Here is a 17,184-nt window from a genome sequence, read left to right as displayed (position 1 = left end):
ATATGTTTATATCATATGAAAAGTTGCAGAACACTGTAAATCCAAATGGTTTCAACTACAAAACTTATAGATTCTACACACAATGATAAAAGTTAGCCTTTGTTGCTCTTTATCTAAAACAGAGCGTAAACTCACACTTTTAAAATTAATGGATCAGTGAATCTTACCTGGATCCTGATTAGAACAAATCAACTGTAAATACATTTTAAGACAATGGGGAAAATTAAAACCAACTGAGTTTCAGATGATAGTATAGAATTACTGTTAATTTTGTTAAGTGTAATAACATTATGTTATGGACTAAATGTCTGTCTCCCCAAAATTCACATGTTAAAGCCCTAATCCCCAGTGTGATGGTACTTGGAGATGGGGCCTTTGGGAGGCAATTAGGTTTAGATAAGGTCACGAGGGTGGGACCCCCATGATGGGATTAGTGTCTTTATAAGAAGAGGAAGAAAGACCAGAGTGCTCTCTCTCAGCCACGTGAGGACACAGAGTGAAGGGAGCCTCATCAGGAAGGGAGCCTCATCAGGAAGCAAATCTGCTTGTACTTGGATCTTAGACTTCCTAGCCTCCAGAACTTTAAGAAATAAATGTCTGTTGTTTAAGCCACTCAGTCTATGGCATTCTATTATAGCAGTCTGGGCAGACTAACACATAGTATTATGGTTATGTTCTACAAAAAGTCCTTATCTGTTAGATATCTGTTGAAGTATTTATAGGTAAATGATATATAGGATGTCTGAGATTTACTTTGAAATACTATAACAAAAAAAAAAGTTAGGGGAAGAAATGAAACAAGATTGGAAAAGTGTTGATAATTATTGAAGCTGGTTGATGAGTACATGAAGGTTCATTATACTATTCTCTCCATTTTTGAATGTTTGAAATTTTTCATAATAAAAAGTTAAAAAAAAAGTTTATCTTAAGGGGGATGTGAGAGGAGGGAAATGAGTGGGCCACAAAGTCACAGAAGATACTATCCATAATGAAGTACTGTTAGGTGTTTCTTGCTTTTTAAAAACAGCCATGCATACCTCTCTGCAATGAAGTCTGACTTGATTCATCTTGTGTATTGTCTTTCTGGGCATTCACTAGATCTGCAACCAGAATCTCAAGTGATTTATAGTTGCTCCCAGATGTGTGAATTTTTTCCTCCATTATTTTCTTAATGTCCCCGAAACTGAATCCCATTTGTATAGCTTCTTGTACCATAGAATTTTGGAAGATGGTGTCATCTGAAATGAAAATTGGTAAGGAAAAAGAACACAGAATTTAAACAATTATTTTCATTAATACAACTCAACAGCAAAGTATAGTTAACAATAACAACGAAAAAACTTAAGCAGCAAGCAAAATTAAATAAATAAATAAACCAGCAAACCAAAGCTGCTTTGGGAAGAAGATTTTGAAATATTTAGGCACTGAAGGATCACTTTCAGAATTTTATAATTGAAAATGCAGTGAATATGTATTTTGTAGCACTATGAATTGAGATTAAGTGCTTTAAAGACTGATGGGGGCCAGCCCCGGGGCACAGCAGTTAAGTGCGCGAGCTCCGCTGCTGGCGGCCCGGGGTTCGGATCCCGGGCACCCACCGATGCACTGCTTGTCAGGCCATGCTGCGGCGGCATCCAATATAAAGTGGAGGAAGATGGGTACAGATGTTAGCCCAGGGCCAGTCTTCCTCAGCAAAAAGAGGAGGATTGGCATGGATGTTAGCTCAGGGCCAATCTTCCTCACACACACACACAAAAAAAACAAGACTATGATGAAACAGTGCAAGATAAGGTCAAACAGATAAGAAAAGGGTTAAATCCTTCAGAAATCTGAACTTTTTCAAATCAACTGTACTCATTAACAACTAACCTAAGGTACTTAAAGGGAGCATATCTTTACTGAGTCATTAGCAATTTTTTTGAAAAAATCATGGGAAACAGGAGAAAGTCCCAGTTTGTGACCTTGAATGTATCAGTTTCCTATCTCAGACTTAGTTTTTGCAGCCAAGGGGGTTGGACGAGATAAGGCAAGAAAGCAAATAGAAACTCACTTTAATGATACTGAAAGTAGGATTACAGGTTGTGTAGGTAAGTGCTAAAGGAGACATACCCTCTGGCTCATCAATTCCACTCTAGGGTATTAAAAATGAGTATGTAGGCCTACCAAAGACATACACAAGAATATTCATAGCAACATTATTTATAACAGCCCTAAACTGGAAAAAACTCAAATGTCTACCCATCAGGTATATGGATAAGTAAATTGTAGTATATTCAAACACTATCCAGCAAGAAAAAAGAATAAAACTACTGCTACAGACAACATGAATGAATTTTATAGATATGAGCAAAATGTCATCATAATGCTGAACCAGAGGGGCTGGCTTGGTGGTGCAAGCGGTTTAGTGTGCTTGCTCCACTGCGGCGGCCTGGGGTTCGCCGGTTTGGATCCCGGGTGCGCGCTGACGCACTGCTTGGCAAACCATGCTGTGGCGGCGTCCCATATAAAGTGGAGGAAGATAGGCACAGATGTTAGCCCAGGGCCAGTCTTCCTCAGCAAAAAAAAAAAAAAAAGGAGGATTGGCAGATGTTAGCACAGGGCTGGTCTCCTCACAAAAAAAAAAAAAAAAAAGGATGAACCAGAGACAAGAGTATATATTGTATGATTACATTTATAAGATGTTCAAGTCTAATCTATGGAAACAGATGTCAGAATATAAATGAAGGGTGGGTATTGATTGGGAAGGGAACTGAAGGAGCTTTCTGGGGTGGTCGAAATGTTCTATATCTTGATCTGGGTAATGGTTACACAGATATATATAACATATTTTATATATATGTATGTTAAAATTCATCGACTTCAATATTTAAGATTAGTACACTTTAAGCACTTTTTGTATGTACATTAAACCTTAATAAACATTTTTTAAAAGAGGAGGCTGGAAAGGGAGACATGAGGAGATTTGACTATAAGGAACATTATATGGTAAGTAACAAAAGATATTTTCTAAGTAGGAAAGTAACTTAAGATTTGTCTTTGATAAAGGAAACTCTGTCAGGAGGTTATAATGCAGACAAAAGACCAGTTAGGAGACTACTACAATGGTCCAGATGAGAAATAAGAGCAGGAACTAGGGCAGATTATCGGTGGATTTTAGACAATATTAAAAAGGCGGACGCCATCAAACTTGGCAATTAATTAAATGTAGAGGGATTAAGGAGAGCAAAGAGCTTAGAATGACTCAAATCACCAGGCAACTTTGTGAAATTGTGGTACTATTAACCAACATGAGAGGAAAACAACAGGACTTGATTCAGTCTGAGTGGTTTTTAGAGATGCTGAATTTGAGCTGCTTTTGAGATTTCTAGGTGGAGTTGTCCAGAGGGCAGCTGGACATCACTCTTTCATGGTTCTACTATCTCTGACTTTTGTTTCCAGTTTGTTTTGCTAGCTCCTTCTGCCCACTTAAATAGACATTGATAGTGGCTCTCTTTCATTCCCTCACTGACTCTTTTTTTTTTTCACGATCTCTCTGGAAACTTCCCCTACTATCACAATTTTACTCTCATTTATATGAGTTCCAGGTTTTCATATCCACCCACTTGGATATCCTGCAGGTTATCTCAAGCTCAACTTTCTAAAAACCAAAACCAGGGACAACAGGATACCCACATGAAAAAGAATTAAATGGATCCCTACCTCACACCGTATACAAAAATTAACTCAAAATATATTAAAGACCTGAATGTAAGAGCTAAAACTATAAAACTCTTACAGGAAAACATAGGTGACCTTGGAGTAGGCAGTGGTCTCTTAGATATAACACCAAAAGCATAAGCCAACAAAATATAGATAAATTGGACTTCACCAAAACTAAAAACTTACATGCTTCAAAGGACACCAACAAGAAAACCCACAGAATGGGAGAAAATACTTATAGAACACATATCTGAAAGGGACTTATATATATAAAGAACTAGAATATATAAAGAACTCCTACAACTTAATAATAAAAAGACAACCCAACCAACAAATGGGCAAAGGAGATGAACAGATATTTCCCCAAAGAAGATATACAAAAGGCCAATAAGCACATGAAAAGATGCTCAACATCATTAGCCATCAGGGAAATGCAAATCAAAACCACAATGAGGGGCCGGCTCCATGGCGTAGCAGTTAAGCGCGTGCGCTCCGCTGCTGGCAGCATGGGTTTGGATCCTGGGCATGCACCGTTGCACCACTTGTCAGGCCATGCTGTGGCAGCGTCCCATATAAAGTAGACGAAGATGGGCACCAATGTTAGCCCAGGGCCAATCTTCCTCAGCAAAAAAAAAAAAGGGGGGGGAGGATTGGCATGGATATTAGCTCAGGGCTGATCTTCCTCACACACAAAAAAAAGAAAAAACAAAGAAAAAGAAAACCACAATGAGATACCACTTCACACCCACTAAGATGGCCGTAATAAAAAGACAGACAGTAACAGGCACTTATTGTTAACAAGTATTAACAAGGATGTGGAGAAACAAACTGGAACTCTCATACACTGCCAGCGGGACTATAAAATGGTGCAGCCACTTTGGAAAACTGTCTGGCAGTTTATCAAAAGGTTAAACATAGAGTTACCACATGACCCAGCAATTACATCCCTAAATTCCAACCCAATCCCAACCCAAGAGACTTAAAAACATACGTCCACACAAAAACTTGTGCACAAATGTTCATAGCAGCATCAGCATCATTCATAATAGCCAAAAAGTGGAAACAACCCAAATGGCCATCAACTGATGAACGGATAAACAATATGTGATATTATCCATGCAAAGGAATATTTTTCCATTATAAAAAAGAATGAGGGGCCGGCCCGGTGGCATAGTGGTTAAGTTCGTGCGCTCTGCTTCAGCGGCCTGGGGTTTACAGGTTCAGATCCTGGGCACGGACCTACACACCACGCATCAAGTCATGCTGTGGTGGCATCCCACATGAAAAATAGAGGAAGATGGGCAGAGATATTAGCTCAGGGCCAATCTTCCTCACCAAAAAAAAAAAAAGAAAAAGAAAAAAATGACATACTCATATATGAGTACTAGAACATGGATGAACCTTGAAACCACATATATGATTCCATTTATAAGAAATGTGCAGAATAGGCAAATCCATAGAGACAGAAGTAGATTAGTGGTTGTTTGTGCCTGAGGGTGGGGGTGGACAATGGGGAGTGACTGCTAATGGGTATGTGGTTTCTTTTTGGGGTTATGATAATGTTCTGCAATTAAATAGTAGTGATGGTTGCACAACTCTGTGAATATACTAAAAACCACTCAAGTGTACACTTTATAAGGGTGAAATTTTTCTATATGAATTATATCTCAATTTAAAAACATTAATCCTAAACTAGAGCAAGAGTCTCATTAGTCATAAAAAGAACAGTATGCATTATAAGGATGACTATTATCAAGAAGTGTTATAGAATCTTTGTTTCTCGATAATTTCAAAAATATAGGCTGGAATAAATGATTCCTTAAACTATATTATTTATGCCCATTACAAAACCCATATCAAACAATATCAAAGTGGCTCTCCTTCTCAAGCATCTTTATGAATCTAAATAGTATTCCTTTGCCTTGTAATCCTTAAGATACGAAACAGATGATGCTATGAGTATAGGGAGTGGGGAATCACCAATATAGACATATTCTTTTTTTTAAATTTTTTGTTTATTGCAGTAACATTGGTTTATAACATTGTATAAATTTCAGGTGTACATCATTATACTTCTATTTCTGCATAGATTACATCATGTTCACCACCTCTAAATTAAACTTTTTACTATTTTTGAAATATGATGCTTAAGTTGAGTATGAGATGTGTAGTGTGATGTAGGATTCAGAAGACCCTGTTTACAGTCCTAGTTCCACTAATGATTCACAATGTAACTGTGGGCAGGTCACTTAACCTGCCTCTGTTTCTTCATCTGAACAGTGGGGATGACAATATCTCCTTTGCTTAACATAATATCTTTCTCTGCCCACTTTCTGGTTTTTAAAGATGTCTATGATGAGTAAATAATCTTTGTGATAAAAACTTCTACCTCTCTATGAGGTAAGAGGAGGTCAACAAACTAAAGCACACCCCTCTGTGAAGAAGCTGGGGAAAGCACAAAGATGGCATCGGGTAAGGAAGCAGGTAGGTCAGGACTGATTATGGTGATGGCACCTTAGAGCACTGGATTCATGATCCCGGCTGACTAAAGAAGCTCCAGGGACAAAAACACACTTAACCCTTCCTTTTGTGATTTTAACAGAAATGGCGATGGACAGCCTATTAGTTGCTCCCCCCAAACTGGGAAAAACTGTCCAACATCCGTACGAATGTTCTTAATATATAAATATCTGACTTAAATTTATAAGCACTTCATTAATTCTTAAATTTATAACAATCTCATCTCAAATAAATATACCTTGGACCTTGAAAGATTACGATTACCTTCCACCCTATAAACAACAACTATAATAAATCGGCAGTGAAATTAAAAGTAAATTAATAAGTGTATTTACCAATTATTTTAGTTAGTGATGTTGTTTTTCCAGCAGTTCTTACCTAAAATAGAAATATAAACTCTAAGTTAGAATTCTTTTTGGTAGAAGGCAATTACCTCAATTTGAAAAGTTACGTTAATCACGAATTTATAAATTGGCTTTGTTTCAATTCAACACATGAATATTCATAAGAGGCATAGCTTGACAAAACTAGAAGAAAGTTAAAAGATCATCTAACCCAATCCATTCACTTCACAAGACAAGAAACTGAGGCTCAAGGAGATTCAACAACTTGATCGAGGCAATCAAGTTCATGGCAGAGCTATAATGGAAACTCTGCTCTCCCATTCTAATCCAGGGCTCTTTGCACATGGTACTGATGCCTTAGCCACCCCAGGTCACACTATCAATTTAGATACATTTTTGAGATTTTAAATAATGTCTGTGAAAAGTTTAAAACTATGAGTACGAAACACCTAATACAAAAGTCTAATTTCACAAGGCTGAGGGATTTGAGTATTTTAGTTCTTCAAAACCATTTTTGTCTACAGTGATAGTTAAATCAGTACATCTGAATCCCCTTTCCACAAATTTGCTTCAAGAATAACAAGAATTCTTCAAGATCTCCCCTGTAAAGCTCACCATACATAATTAATTTAAAATACTATACTGTGAATTTTACACCAAGAAATCACTGCACAACAAATTATATAATATTTGAAAATATATATTCTACAATGTGACTTACCACAGACTCCTCAGGTGGATGGGTTAAGTGAATATCACTTACATATTCCTCTCCCTTCTCTTCTAATAGATATTTACACCTAAATAATTAAAAGAAGGTTAAACTTTAGTAGCTGATAAATTAGTAAAGTATAAGCAAAGATATAATCTCCATCATCTTAATTCCATTAACTTCCTTTTCAGTATTTCTAAGGAGCTGCAAAATAAAATATTAATTCCCTATCCAACTGTCATTTTAAGGTTAAAAAAATATGTTCCCAAGAAGATATAGAGATGGCCAATAGGCACATGAAAGGATGTTCAAGGTCACTAATCATCAGGGAAATGCAAATCAAAACAACACAGATATCACCTCACACCAATCAGAATGGCTATAATGACCAAGACGAAAAACAACAAATGTTGGAGAGGATGTGGAGAAACAGGAACCCTCATACACAGCTGGTGGCAATGCAAACTGGTGCAGCCTCTATGGAAAACGGTATGGAGATTCCTCAAAAAATTAAAAATAGAAATACCCTATGATCCAGCTATCCCACTACTGGGAATCTATCCAATGAACCTGAAATCAACAATCCAAAGAGGCTTATGCACCCTTATGTTCATTGCAGCATTATTCACCATAGCCAAGAAGTGGAAGCAACCCAAGTGTCCTTCAACTGATGGTTGGATCAAGAAGATGTGGTATATATATACAATGGAATACTACTCAGCCATAAAAAAATGACAAAATCATCCCACTTGCAACAACATGGATGGACCTGGACGGTGTTATGTTAAGTGAAATAAGCCAGAAAGATAAAGACATACACCATATGATCTCACTCATATGTGGAATATAAACCAACACATGGACAGAGAAAATTGTTATTGTGGTTACCAGGGGCAATGGGGGTGGGGGGTGGGCACAAGGGGTGAAGGGAGACATGTATATGGTGATTGACAAACGAAAAAGTACAACCAAAAATTTCACAATGTTATAAACTATTAAGACATCAATAAAAAAAAAAAATGTTCCCTTTGTTATGCTACTTATGCTAACGTTAGCGAAGCAAAAAATTTCAACTTGAGAACTTTCAACTTTTAAGTTATTAAATTATCACCTTGATTTTTTTTTAAGTTTTAAATAGTTAATCTTAAATTTTATTTAGAGGATTAACCAACTGTACATTTTAAAAGAATTCTTTAGGCTTTTGATCTTTCCTTTTATGGCTGTTTAAGGTTAAGATTTATTTTCAAATGTTCACTGTGAAGTTAAATTGTACTATTTTGTAGGCCAAAAATTCACATCACTTATACATCTGTGTGCTTTATTTTAAAGAGGCAAGATGGCAGAGACATTTAGAGTGTGTCATCATCATTCTAAGATGCCATTGATTGTTAAGAAGCATGATTATTTTGTGTACCACCACTACCAATTAAATTATGACCCACCACCAGATGTGTCCTGATTTCAGAGATCTGAAAATGTGAACAATTGTGTGTCTCAGAATCAGTGAGACACAGTAATATTTGCTAGGGGTGTCTGATAGGTTCTTAAGGAATCTCCTTGGCAACATGGGCTCTCTTGTGCCCACTGTGAAAGAGCTTACTTTCAAGAACAACAAAAGTATACATTCTTAATTTGGTGTTTAGAAATGGAATCATCTGAATGTCACAGATACAATACACAAGCAATGAATGTTCTGGTCACCAGCGAAGGCTTAGGTGTTTTGTTTTTTTTTTCTATAAAGTAGGTGACCCCATTTTTATAAACCTGGTGTGAATTTCAAGCCATGGTGAAGGCAAAAATAGTTGAGGTGACAAGTTATTCAGGTCTTCCCACTGCACACCGTCCAACTTGTCTGTTACTGAATGAACATTTAAATACCTTACCCTGGATACCACTTAGCATGTTGTTCCCAAGGGTCTTCACTGGGCTTCCAATCAGTTAGCCCTCCTCCACAGTGAAAGCACTTTACTTTATCACCCTCACCTAAGAAAACACACAGGTAAAAATACGTTTATATGAGTAATTAGAAGCTTATACAAAAATACCTTTTAAATACCATGAGCTTAAACAATTCTAAATTACACGAAAATCTCATAGCCTAAAAATCATTCAAATTCACATCTAAGTAATAGATACAATCATTTGAGAAGGAAATACACACTATATTCACTGATTTAATTTGAGGGATTTTACAGAAGACAAAAATAAAATTGCCTAATTTTTATGTAAAAAATTACAATTGTTATGTTCTTTTTAACTATGTCATTTGGGGCCATCAATACTACATTTTTTCAAACTGTGAAACTTTAACAATAAAGTTCAGCATAATGAAATTACAAGGTAAGTTTCTCTAAGGTTATGGCTACATAACACTAAACAAACCTCCAAGATTGCTGTATGATACTATGTAAACAAAATATTGAAATAACTGATATTTTGTATTTTGGCACTATTCAATCCTAAAGAAAATAGGTCAGATACATAACAGAATAATATTTCTGAATATCCCTGGAAGCCATCAAACTAATGGCCCTTCCTGACATGTCTACAAGAGTCCATTTGAAAAGCACTCATTTGAAGCAATAAGGCATCATACAGGGCAACTTTCAAATATATAGTCTATGCACAAAAGGCAGTTAATCAATTTTAATATCAGACAAACTAAACTCTCTAATGTTAACTTTTCTTATAAGGCACAGAGAAAATGCAGGTAATATATGTACTGAGCACATATAGTAGATGCTCAATAAATTATAGTATTACTATCAGACCCATTCTTTTATCAGGGATATCTATCATCTTTTGCATGTCATCCTTCTCCAAAAAATAATTACAAGAAGATAAACATGATTGCTAATATGGTAGTCTTTTTCACATTAAATTCAGTGGTTATATTACAGATTCAACATAAGGGTTCACAGACTAATACTGATATAATCATGCCAGCCTACAGCTAAATATTTATCAGTTCAGGGGGCTAAAGGAATCTATTTACTTTTTAGGAGCCCTGAGATAGTTGGAACGTTATTTATTAGCCTGGTTTTATAATAAAGTTTACCTAAAGCATAAAATCCAGCTCTTGCAAGCTGCTCCTTGTTAACTGAGTATTTCCACGTCCCAAAAGTAATGATCCGTGCTTTATAATCTGCCATGGCTGGATTTCTTGGAGGATTTGTTGAATTTGAGAAATTCCTATCAGAACTCACGACATCAGATTCACTTCGAATATTAACATTCCGGCCCAAAACAAAGAAGCAATTAGGAAAGTGTCGCCTGTGTTCTGACCATGCACGATCACAAGGTTCCCAATTTTTCAGTTTTCCACCACAACAAAAGCACTGCACTTGATCATCAATACCTGTGTAGTAGAGTCCAGCACGAGCTAACTCTTCTGGGGTTAAGTGGGCATAGTCTGGCCAGTTCTGAAAGGACTTTAATCTAGCTTCTTCACTAGACATGGCAGGGTTCCTCGGGTATATGTTATCTGATATATCTACAACCTGTCCAGTTCTCAAAAGATAGTCTGCATGAGTCTCAGATGGCCTGCCTAAAACAAAATGATTTCTGTTTCCCAGATAGTTTTCAGCTTTGTATTGACCATTTTGGACACTAGAATTTGTAGGTTGCGCAGCATTAGTTTCAAAATAAAAGCCATTGATAAATCTGCAATTTGGGGATACTTTTCTGTGTCTTCCAACTGCTGAGTCTCCATACTGCCATCTATCTACTGCTGCATGACAACTAAAGCACCGCACGGTGTCCCCTTCACCAGTATAGAGAAAACCAGCTCGTGCTAGTGTTGAAGCTGAAACAGGACTACTACTTGGAAAATTAGCAAAAGTTTTTAATCTATTAAACTCTTCTACAAATTCTTCATCCTTATCGATGTCTGCAGGTACACAAGTTTTAGATCCTTCAAAACTGTTAAAAGTCATCTTCTCTTGAAAAGAGGACTTGTCCACCTTTTCTAAAAAGAGAACATTACATTAGGAAATCCAAAATGTGAAACACAGGCAATATACTTTTGATATTAGGAGCTAACAAATTACTCACTGATGATATTAAAGTAATCACACAATCTCTAAGAAACATTCTAATTCTAAATACTAGAGTTCTACATTACTACATGATTCAAGTAATAAATTAAACACTAGCATTTTTGTTTTCTCTTTTGGAGGAAAGTAATATTTAAGCAGGTAGAACAGAACTATTCATTTTTAAGTGCTTATTTTACATAAATATGGAAACTATGTGACGCAGAATATATTAAAATTATTAACCATATAAAATTATTAATTAGGAAAAAAATGAAAGAAGCATAAAAGATGCAGATTCTTAAAGCCTATGTATAATTGTTATAATGGATCATTGTATATTCAAAGCATCAAAGTTCAGTTTTTACAAGTTAAAAAACCAAATGTTCAGAATGTTAATGAATTAATTTTTAATATTTCTTTACTTTTTTGCTTAGCAAAAGATAAGTTTTATTCACAATATTGGTTCCAATGTGTTAAGAGCATCAAATGTTTCTGATTTTCATGCATAAACATGAAACATTCCATTTTTTGTTGGAATTGGATAATTTCAGATGTATATAATACTGCCCTCTAGAGGGTGGCTCAGAAAAAATACTAAGTATGAGTAGACCTTAACTACAGTTACTTTTGCTATCAACTTCCAATGGTCAAGGAACAATCTGTTCAAATGGAAAGGAAGCACTATTGCAGCCTCATTAGAGCTGCCAAATTATAGCTGTGTAATATTTAGCTCAGATAAAAATACTAAAAGGAACTGGCTGGGTTATGAGAAGCGTGGCCAGATAATTTATCCTCCAAACCTGAACGCTTTTGAAAGTGAAAAATGATGGTACTAATAATTACACTAGGACAACAGGCGTAAATCAGGGTTGCCCCAGGCAAACCTGGTTCTCCAGAAGCTGCCACCATTTCCTGACACTGTGCTCAGTATATGCTTGTCAGATGTAAAATAAAAGAATGGTCACTATGACTCTGTCTCTACTTCTTGGTGTATTAACTGATTTCTTGGGAAGAATTAGTAGCTCTTTTGGCATTATGCTGGCCCAATATGTTTTGGAACATCATCTCTCTTGGAGTAATGTTCAACACAAGGCTTATGTCTTGAAGGCTGGCAATGGACTTCAGTCTTTCCTGGCCTTGTCAAGTTACAATGGTATTAATTTATATATACCTCAAGAGCTCAGTTACATCTGCATACAATTTTTGGAAGACAGTCTCTGTGACTTTTGATTACTGTTTCTCAGATGTCTGAAAACATTCGGACACTAGCTTCAAAACCCTTTGTGGAATCAGCATAAGCTGGATGACAAAAAGCAAGAATCAAAGAATCCACGGATGGTTGATAGGCTAATGACATAAAATTTAATAGGGATATGTGTAAAGTCTTCTATTCTGACTTTAAAAATCTGTTGCACAACTAAAGGAAGATGAAATCGTGGTTTGCAAAGAAGTCATGTGAAGGCAAACCTCCAGATTAAAATCTTGGGATTTTAGTTAATTACAAATTCATCATGAGCCAACATTACATGGCTTCTAAAAAACTTAAAGCAACTTCAGTCTGCGTTAATGTCCAGATGTGCAACATCCAGATCCAATTCAGCTACATACTGAACATTATTTTTAGTTCTGAACACATTTTAGAAGGGACATTAACAATGTGTAATGTCCATAGAGAGGAATCAGGATGATGAAAATGGTGTCCTATGAGGAACAGTGAAAGAACTGAGAGTGTTTAACTTAAAGGGAAAAAAAAATTGTGGAGAGAGGGGTGTAGAGGATAGACTGACTATCTTTAGATATCTAAAAGGCTGTCATGCAGAGAAGGGATCCAAATTCTGTGTAGCTTGAGGGGAGAATTAGAGCCAATGAATATAATTATATCTAGTAGATTTTAACCCAATACAAGGAGGAACAGTTACAACAATCAACAGTGGTACAAAATGGATTGGGTTGCTTTGTAGATTATAAGTTCCTTCCATCACTGGAAAGACCTTCAGCATGGACTAGATAGACGTCTAAAATTGACGATTTACTCTCATTTCACAATAGTGGACATTCTGAGTGGTTCAAGTTGTCACTCCATTTCATCTAGATAATATCAGATAAAACTCCATCATTCAACACTAGCAAGAGAATCTCTATTTGAAGCTTTCAAGTAAAGACCTCATCTTTCTTCCCAGGGGCTATTTCCATGCTAATAGTTTCGATTTCACTGTTTTGAAAGGCAGATAGTTATTCAGAAGCATTTAACTGAACACTATATACACATTATCAGACTGTGAGCTTTTGGAGAAGGATGAGAAAACAATTACCAGGGAGGTTAAGAGTAAAAGGGAGAAAGATGACTGACAAAAGACAGAAAGAAACTTTGGGATTGGAGGAAGGCGCCAAAAGAAAAGGATGAGAGAGGATTTTTTTTTTAAAAGAACTTAAGTGAAATGAAGGCGGGGAAGATGACATTTAGAAAATAAGTATATATGGAGCACAGGAATTGTGACTACAGAAGAAAATGGGGTATGAATATTGGAGAAGAGTGGTAAAAAGGCTTTGGATGTATAAAGGTCTGAGTGCAATAAAACATGCTGAGATAATTTAAGGCTTCTTTCTGAAAGCACATTCAGGCTTTGTACTGGGTAAGCAGAAAGGTAAGAAGGCAGAGAAAAAGATGTCAAAGAAAGCTCTCACATAAAGGGGCTAGGCAGTCAGGAATCTCGAGGGGAGCAATGGTTGGGAAAAATGGCACCATGGAAGCTGACACTGGCACAGGAAGAATCATCAAGCAGTGGTATATGTTTGTATGAGCGGTATGGAAGATTTCAAGATGGTGAGATGTTGTAAGTGTTTAAAATATACAAATACATGTATATATACATACACACACAGCACATATATATATTTAGCCTAGTCAAGTGGGTAAAGATAGCCATGGGCAGGTGCCAAGAAGAGGAGGGTGACTGCTAATCTAGTGATAATGTGGCAATGTGGGGAGTTGAAGGGGAGAAAAAACACACACAGAAAACCAACCTACCTGGCATCTGCACACAATACAAAAGTTTCTATTTCCTCCAGGTTTTTATTATTAAAGTCGTCAAATATATAGAATAAAGGTTATTTTAATGGGCAAAAGGATATAAAATAGCATGTACATTAGATTGCCACTGCATAAAAACATATACTCATGGACAAGACCTGGAAGGTAATTTTTAACAAATGGGTAAAATATGTTAAAGTGGCAGGATTACAGGTGATCTTTTTCTCCAAAATGTCTTTAATGATATTTTCATCTAAAGTCTCTCAGGTTGGTGCTGCTGGCCCGAGTCAGGAGCCTGGTTATGTGGGAGGCGGCAGAGAGCAAGGAGGTAGATGGGCTAGTTGCCCCCTTATCCTTCTCCACAGGAGCCCTGCAGCCACCAAAGCAGAGTTTGGGAGGGAGTTGTAGTCTCCACCTGCCACACCGCAAGGCTGCCCCCAGCCACCCTGTGGAGCTCAGTATTGAGACCCAAACTGCCTCTGGCACTCCCAAGGGGCAGTCCCGCACTCAGCATGACCGTGGCTGCCAGGGCATCCTGGGGGTGAAGAGTAGGTTTGGCACTGAATTTCATCAGTTTTTGCTAGAAAGAGCAATAGTTCGCATTTTGAGGAGTTTTATGGATTACTGCAACATGTTCATAAGACATCTAATGTTGACGTTTTATTAGGTTATGCAGATATCCAGGGATACTTACTACCTATAAATAATCATGATAATTATCACAAAGCTGTTTCAACAGCCAACCCACTGCTTAGGCTTCTTATTTTTATTTTTTTGTGTATGAGGAAGATCAGCCCCGAGCTAAGATCCGATGCCAATCCTCCTCTTTTTGCTGAGTAAGACTGGCCCTGAGCTAACATCCATGTCCATCTTCCTCCACTTTATATGGGATGCCGCCACAGCATGGCTTGACAAGTGGTGCGACAGTGCACGCCCGGGATCCGAACCTGTGAACACTGGGCTGCTGAAGCAGAGCGTGCACACTTAACCGCTGTGCCACCGGGCCGGCCATGGCTTTTTATACAAAAGATGGAAGAAGCAGACAACAGTGCCTTTGGTACAGACATGCTAATGAAGAAGGAAAACGTTTTAATCAATGCATTGTGTTCTGTCAACCACAGAAAAAAGCCACATCCAGTCACTGGGTTGCCCCAAGACTTTAGTCCTGTGTCTGCTATTACAGATGTGGATGTTCTCCCAGAAACACATCATGGGGTTAGCTCATCTTTACAACCACAACCCTGAACATTTCCTAGAACTTTATAGCTGGGATTGTTTCAGCCTAAGGGAGACACCACATGGCTTAGACAAGGTCCCAAAGATCTTTATATCCTGGCTTGTTCCCCAGGGTCTGGCTCACGGCACAGGACTATCGGCTGTTAATGATGACGTTTTAGAAGTTAATTATATAGAATTTTCAGGGAAGAGTTTGGATCAAGTAACAGACATGATGATCGCAAACAGCTGCAACCTCATCATAACAGTGAGACAAGTAAATCAGGAGAATGTTAGCAACAGTAGGACTTCTGGCAGCTCCAGCCAATTTACCAATAACAGCCTTCTTGGCTATCTGCAGCAGACTGAACCACACGTTGAGCCAAAGGATAAAGACAGTGATGAAGATGACATTATTATTGAAGGCAATGGTGTGCCACAGAAGATTCCTAAAGCTATTTCTACTACAGAAAGCCTGGAATGGTTAACACAAATAGAACAAACTCAGTTTTGAGTCTAGACATGATGTTTCTATTCCCTCTAATTAAGTGATTTTAGAACCCCTAGCAAGTGGCACAAACACAGAATTTGAAATACACGTTCCAGATCAAAAACTCTTAGAAGATGGAACAATCACAACATTATGAAACCATCGTTTGAATGTTTTCTGAGTGAGGATGTCAGAGGATTTGTAAATTTGGTTTGTTTAAAAGCTTTTAAACCTCGGAGCCAATGACCTGGAATAGGCACGAGAACAATAACGTGGCAAGTTTAAAATGTTATTAAAATAAATAGAAACAGAAAGTCGATTGGTGGTTGCCTACAGCCGGAGGAGGAGGGGAATGCGGAGTAACTGCAAATGGTCACTGAATTTCTTCTTGGAGTAATGAAAATACAATCCAAATTAGATTGTAGTGATGGTTATGCAACTCTGTGAACATACTAAAAACCACTGAACTTCACACTTTAAAATGAATTTTATCGTATATGAATTAAATCTCGATAAAGCTGTTTAAATGTTATTAAAATAGTAGTTTGGTAATTGTTAGCATAAACTTGGGAGGATCAGAGGTGATTTTAAGTCTAAAACAAAGGGACCTTTGCTAATGAAATTACGTGCTTTTGACATGGAAAACTAGATGTTACAGCACTTTTTCAGAACTACATGAGAGGACTAAATCATTTCTGTTTGAAGTGGTTAAATATTTAACCTGTTGCAAAGATTCCAGTTAATTTTTCCTTTAACTACATTCTTTAAATTCTGAAGTGAAGTCTGATTCCATCTCTTTTGGTATTCTGAGGACTTCAGTTCTTGTACTCCCATGTATTTTATTTTTTAATATTCTCTTCTGTTGCTGTTACAAATCATTTTCTGAAATGCATTTTTTTAACTTCTAAGAAATCAAAGCAGGCCGGCCCCATGGCTTAGCGGTTAAGTGTGCGCGCTCCGCTGCTGGCGGCCCAGGTTCGGATCCGGGCGCGCACCGACGCACCGCTTCTCCGGCCATGCCGACGCCGCGTCCCACATACAACAACTAGAAGGAGATGCAGCTATGACATACAACTATCTACTGGGGCTTTGGGGGAAAAAAATAAATAAATAAATACAATTATTAAAAAAAAAAA

The 17,184-nt window shown here is 37.2% G+C and overlaps 1 protein-coding gene and 1 pseudogene across 4 annotated transcripts in view; one reads left to right on the top strand and one right to left on the bottom strand.

Moving 5' to 3' along the window:
• XIAP (X-linked inhibitor of apoptosis) overlaps positions 1 to 17,184 on the bottom strand; it is a 42,131-nt gene that overhangs the window by 10,358 nt on the left and 14,589 nt on the right. For all 4 annotated transcript variants that reach the window (XM_058536644.1, XM_058536645.1, XM_058536642.1 and 1 more), the window contains 5 exons: positions 10,334 to 11,242; positions 9,159 to 9,258; positions 7,285 to 7,363; positions 6,555 to 6,597; positions 1,038 to 1,238 (listed from right to left, as the gene is read on the bottom strand). In XM_058536644.1, the coding sequence (XP_058392627.1) occupies positions 1,038 to 1,238; positions 6,555 to 6,597; positions 7,285 to 7,363; positions 9,159 to 9,258; positions 10,334 to 11,210 (1,300 nt within the window). In that variant the 5' untranslated portion in view covers positions 11,211 to 11,242. The remainder of the gene's footprint in view (positions 1 to 1,037; positions 1,239 to 6,554; positions 6,598 to 7,284; positions 7,364 to 9,158; positions 9,259 to 10,333; positions 11,243 to 17,184) is intronic.
• Positions 14,036 to 16,205, top strand: LOC131400350 (partitioning defective 6 homolog beta-like; annotated as a pseudogene).

Source organism: Diceros bicornis, chromosome X (genome assembly GCF_020826845.1).
Source record: "Diceros bicornis minor isolate mBicDic1 chromosome X, mDicBic1.mat.cur, whole genome shotgun sequence".
NCBI lineage: Eukaryota > Metazoa > Chordata > Mammalia > Perissodactyla > Rhinocerotidae > Diceros > Diceros bicornis.
This window is presented reverse-complemented; position numbering and strand designations above follow the sequence as displayed.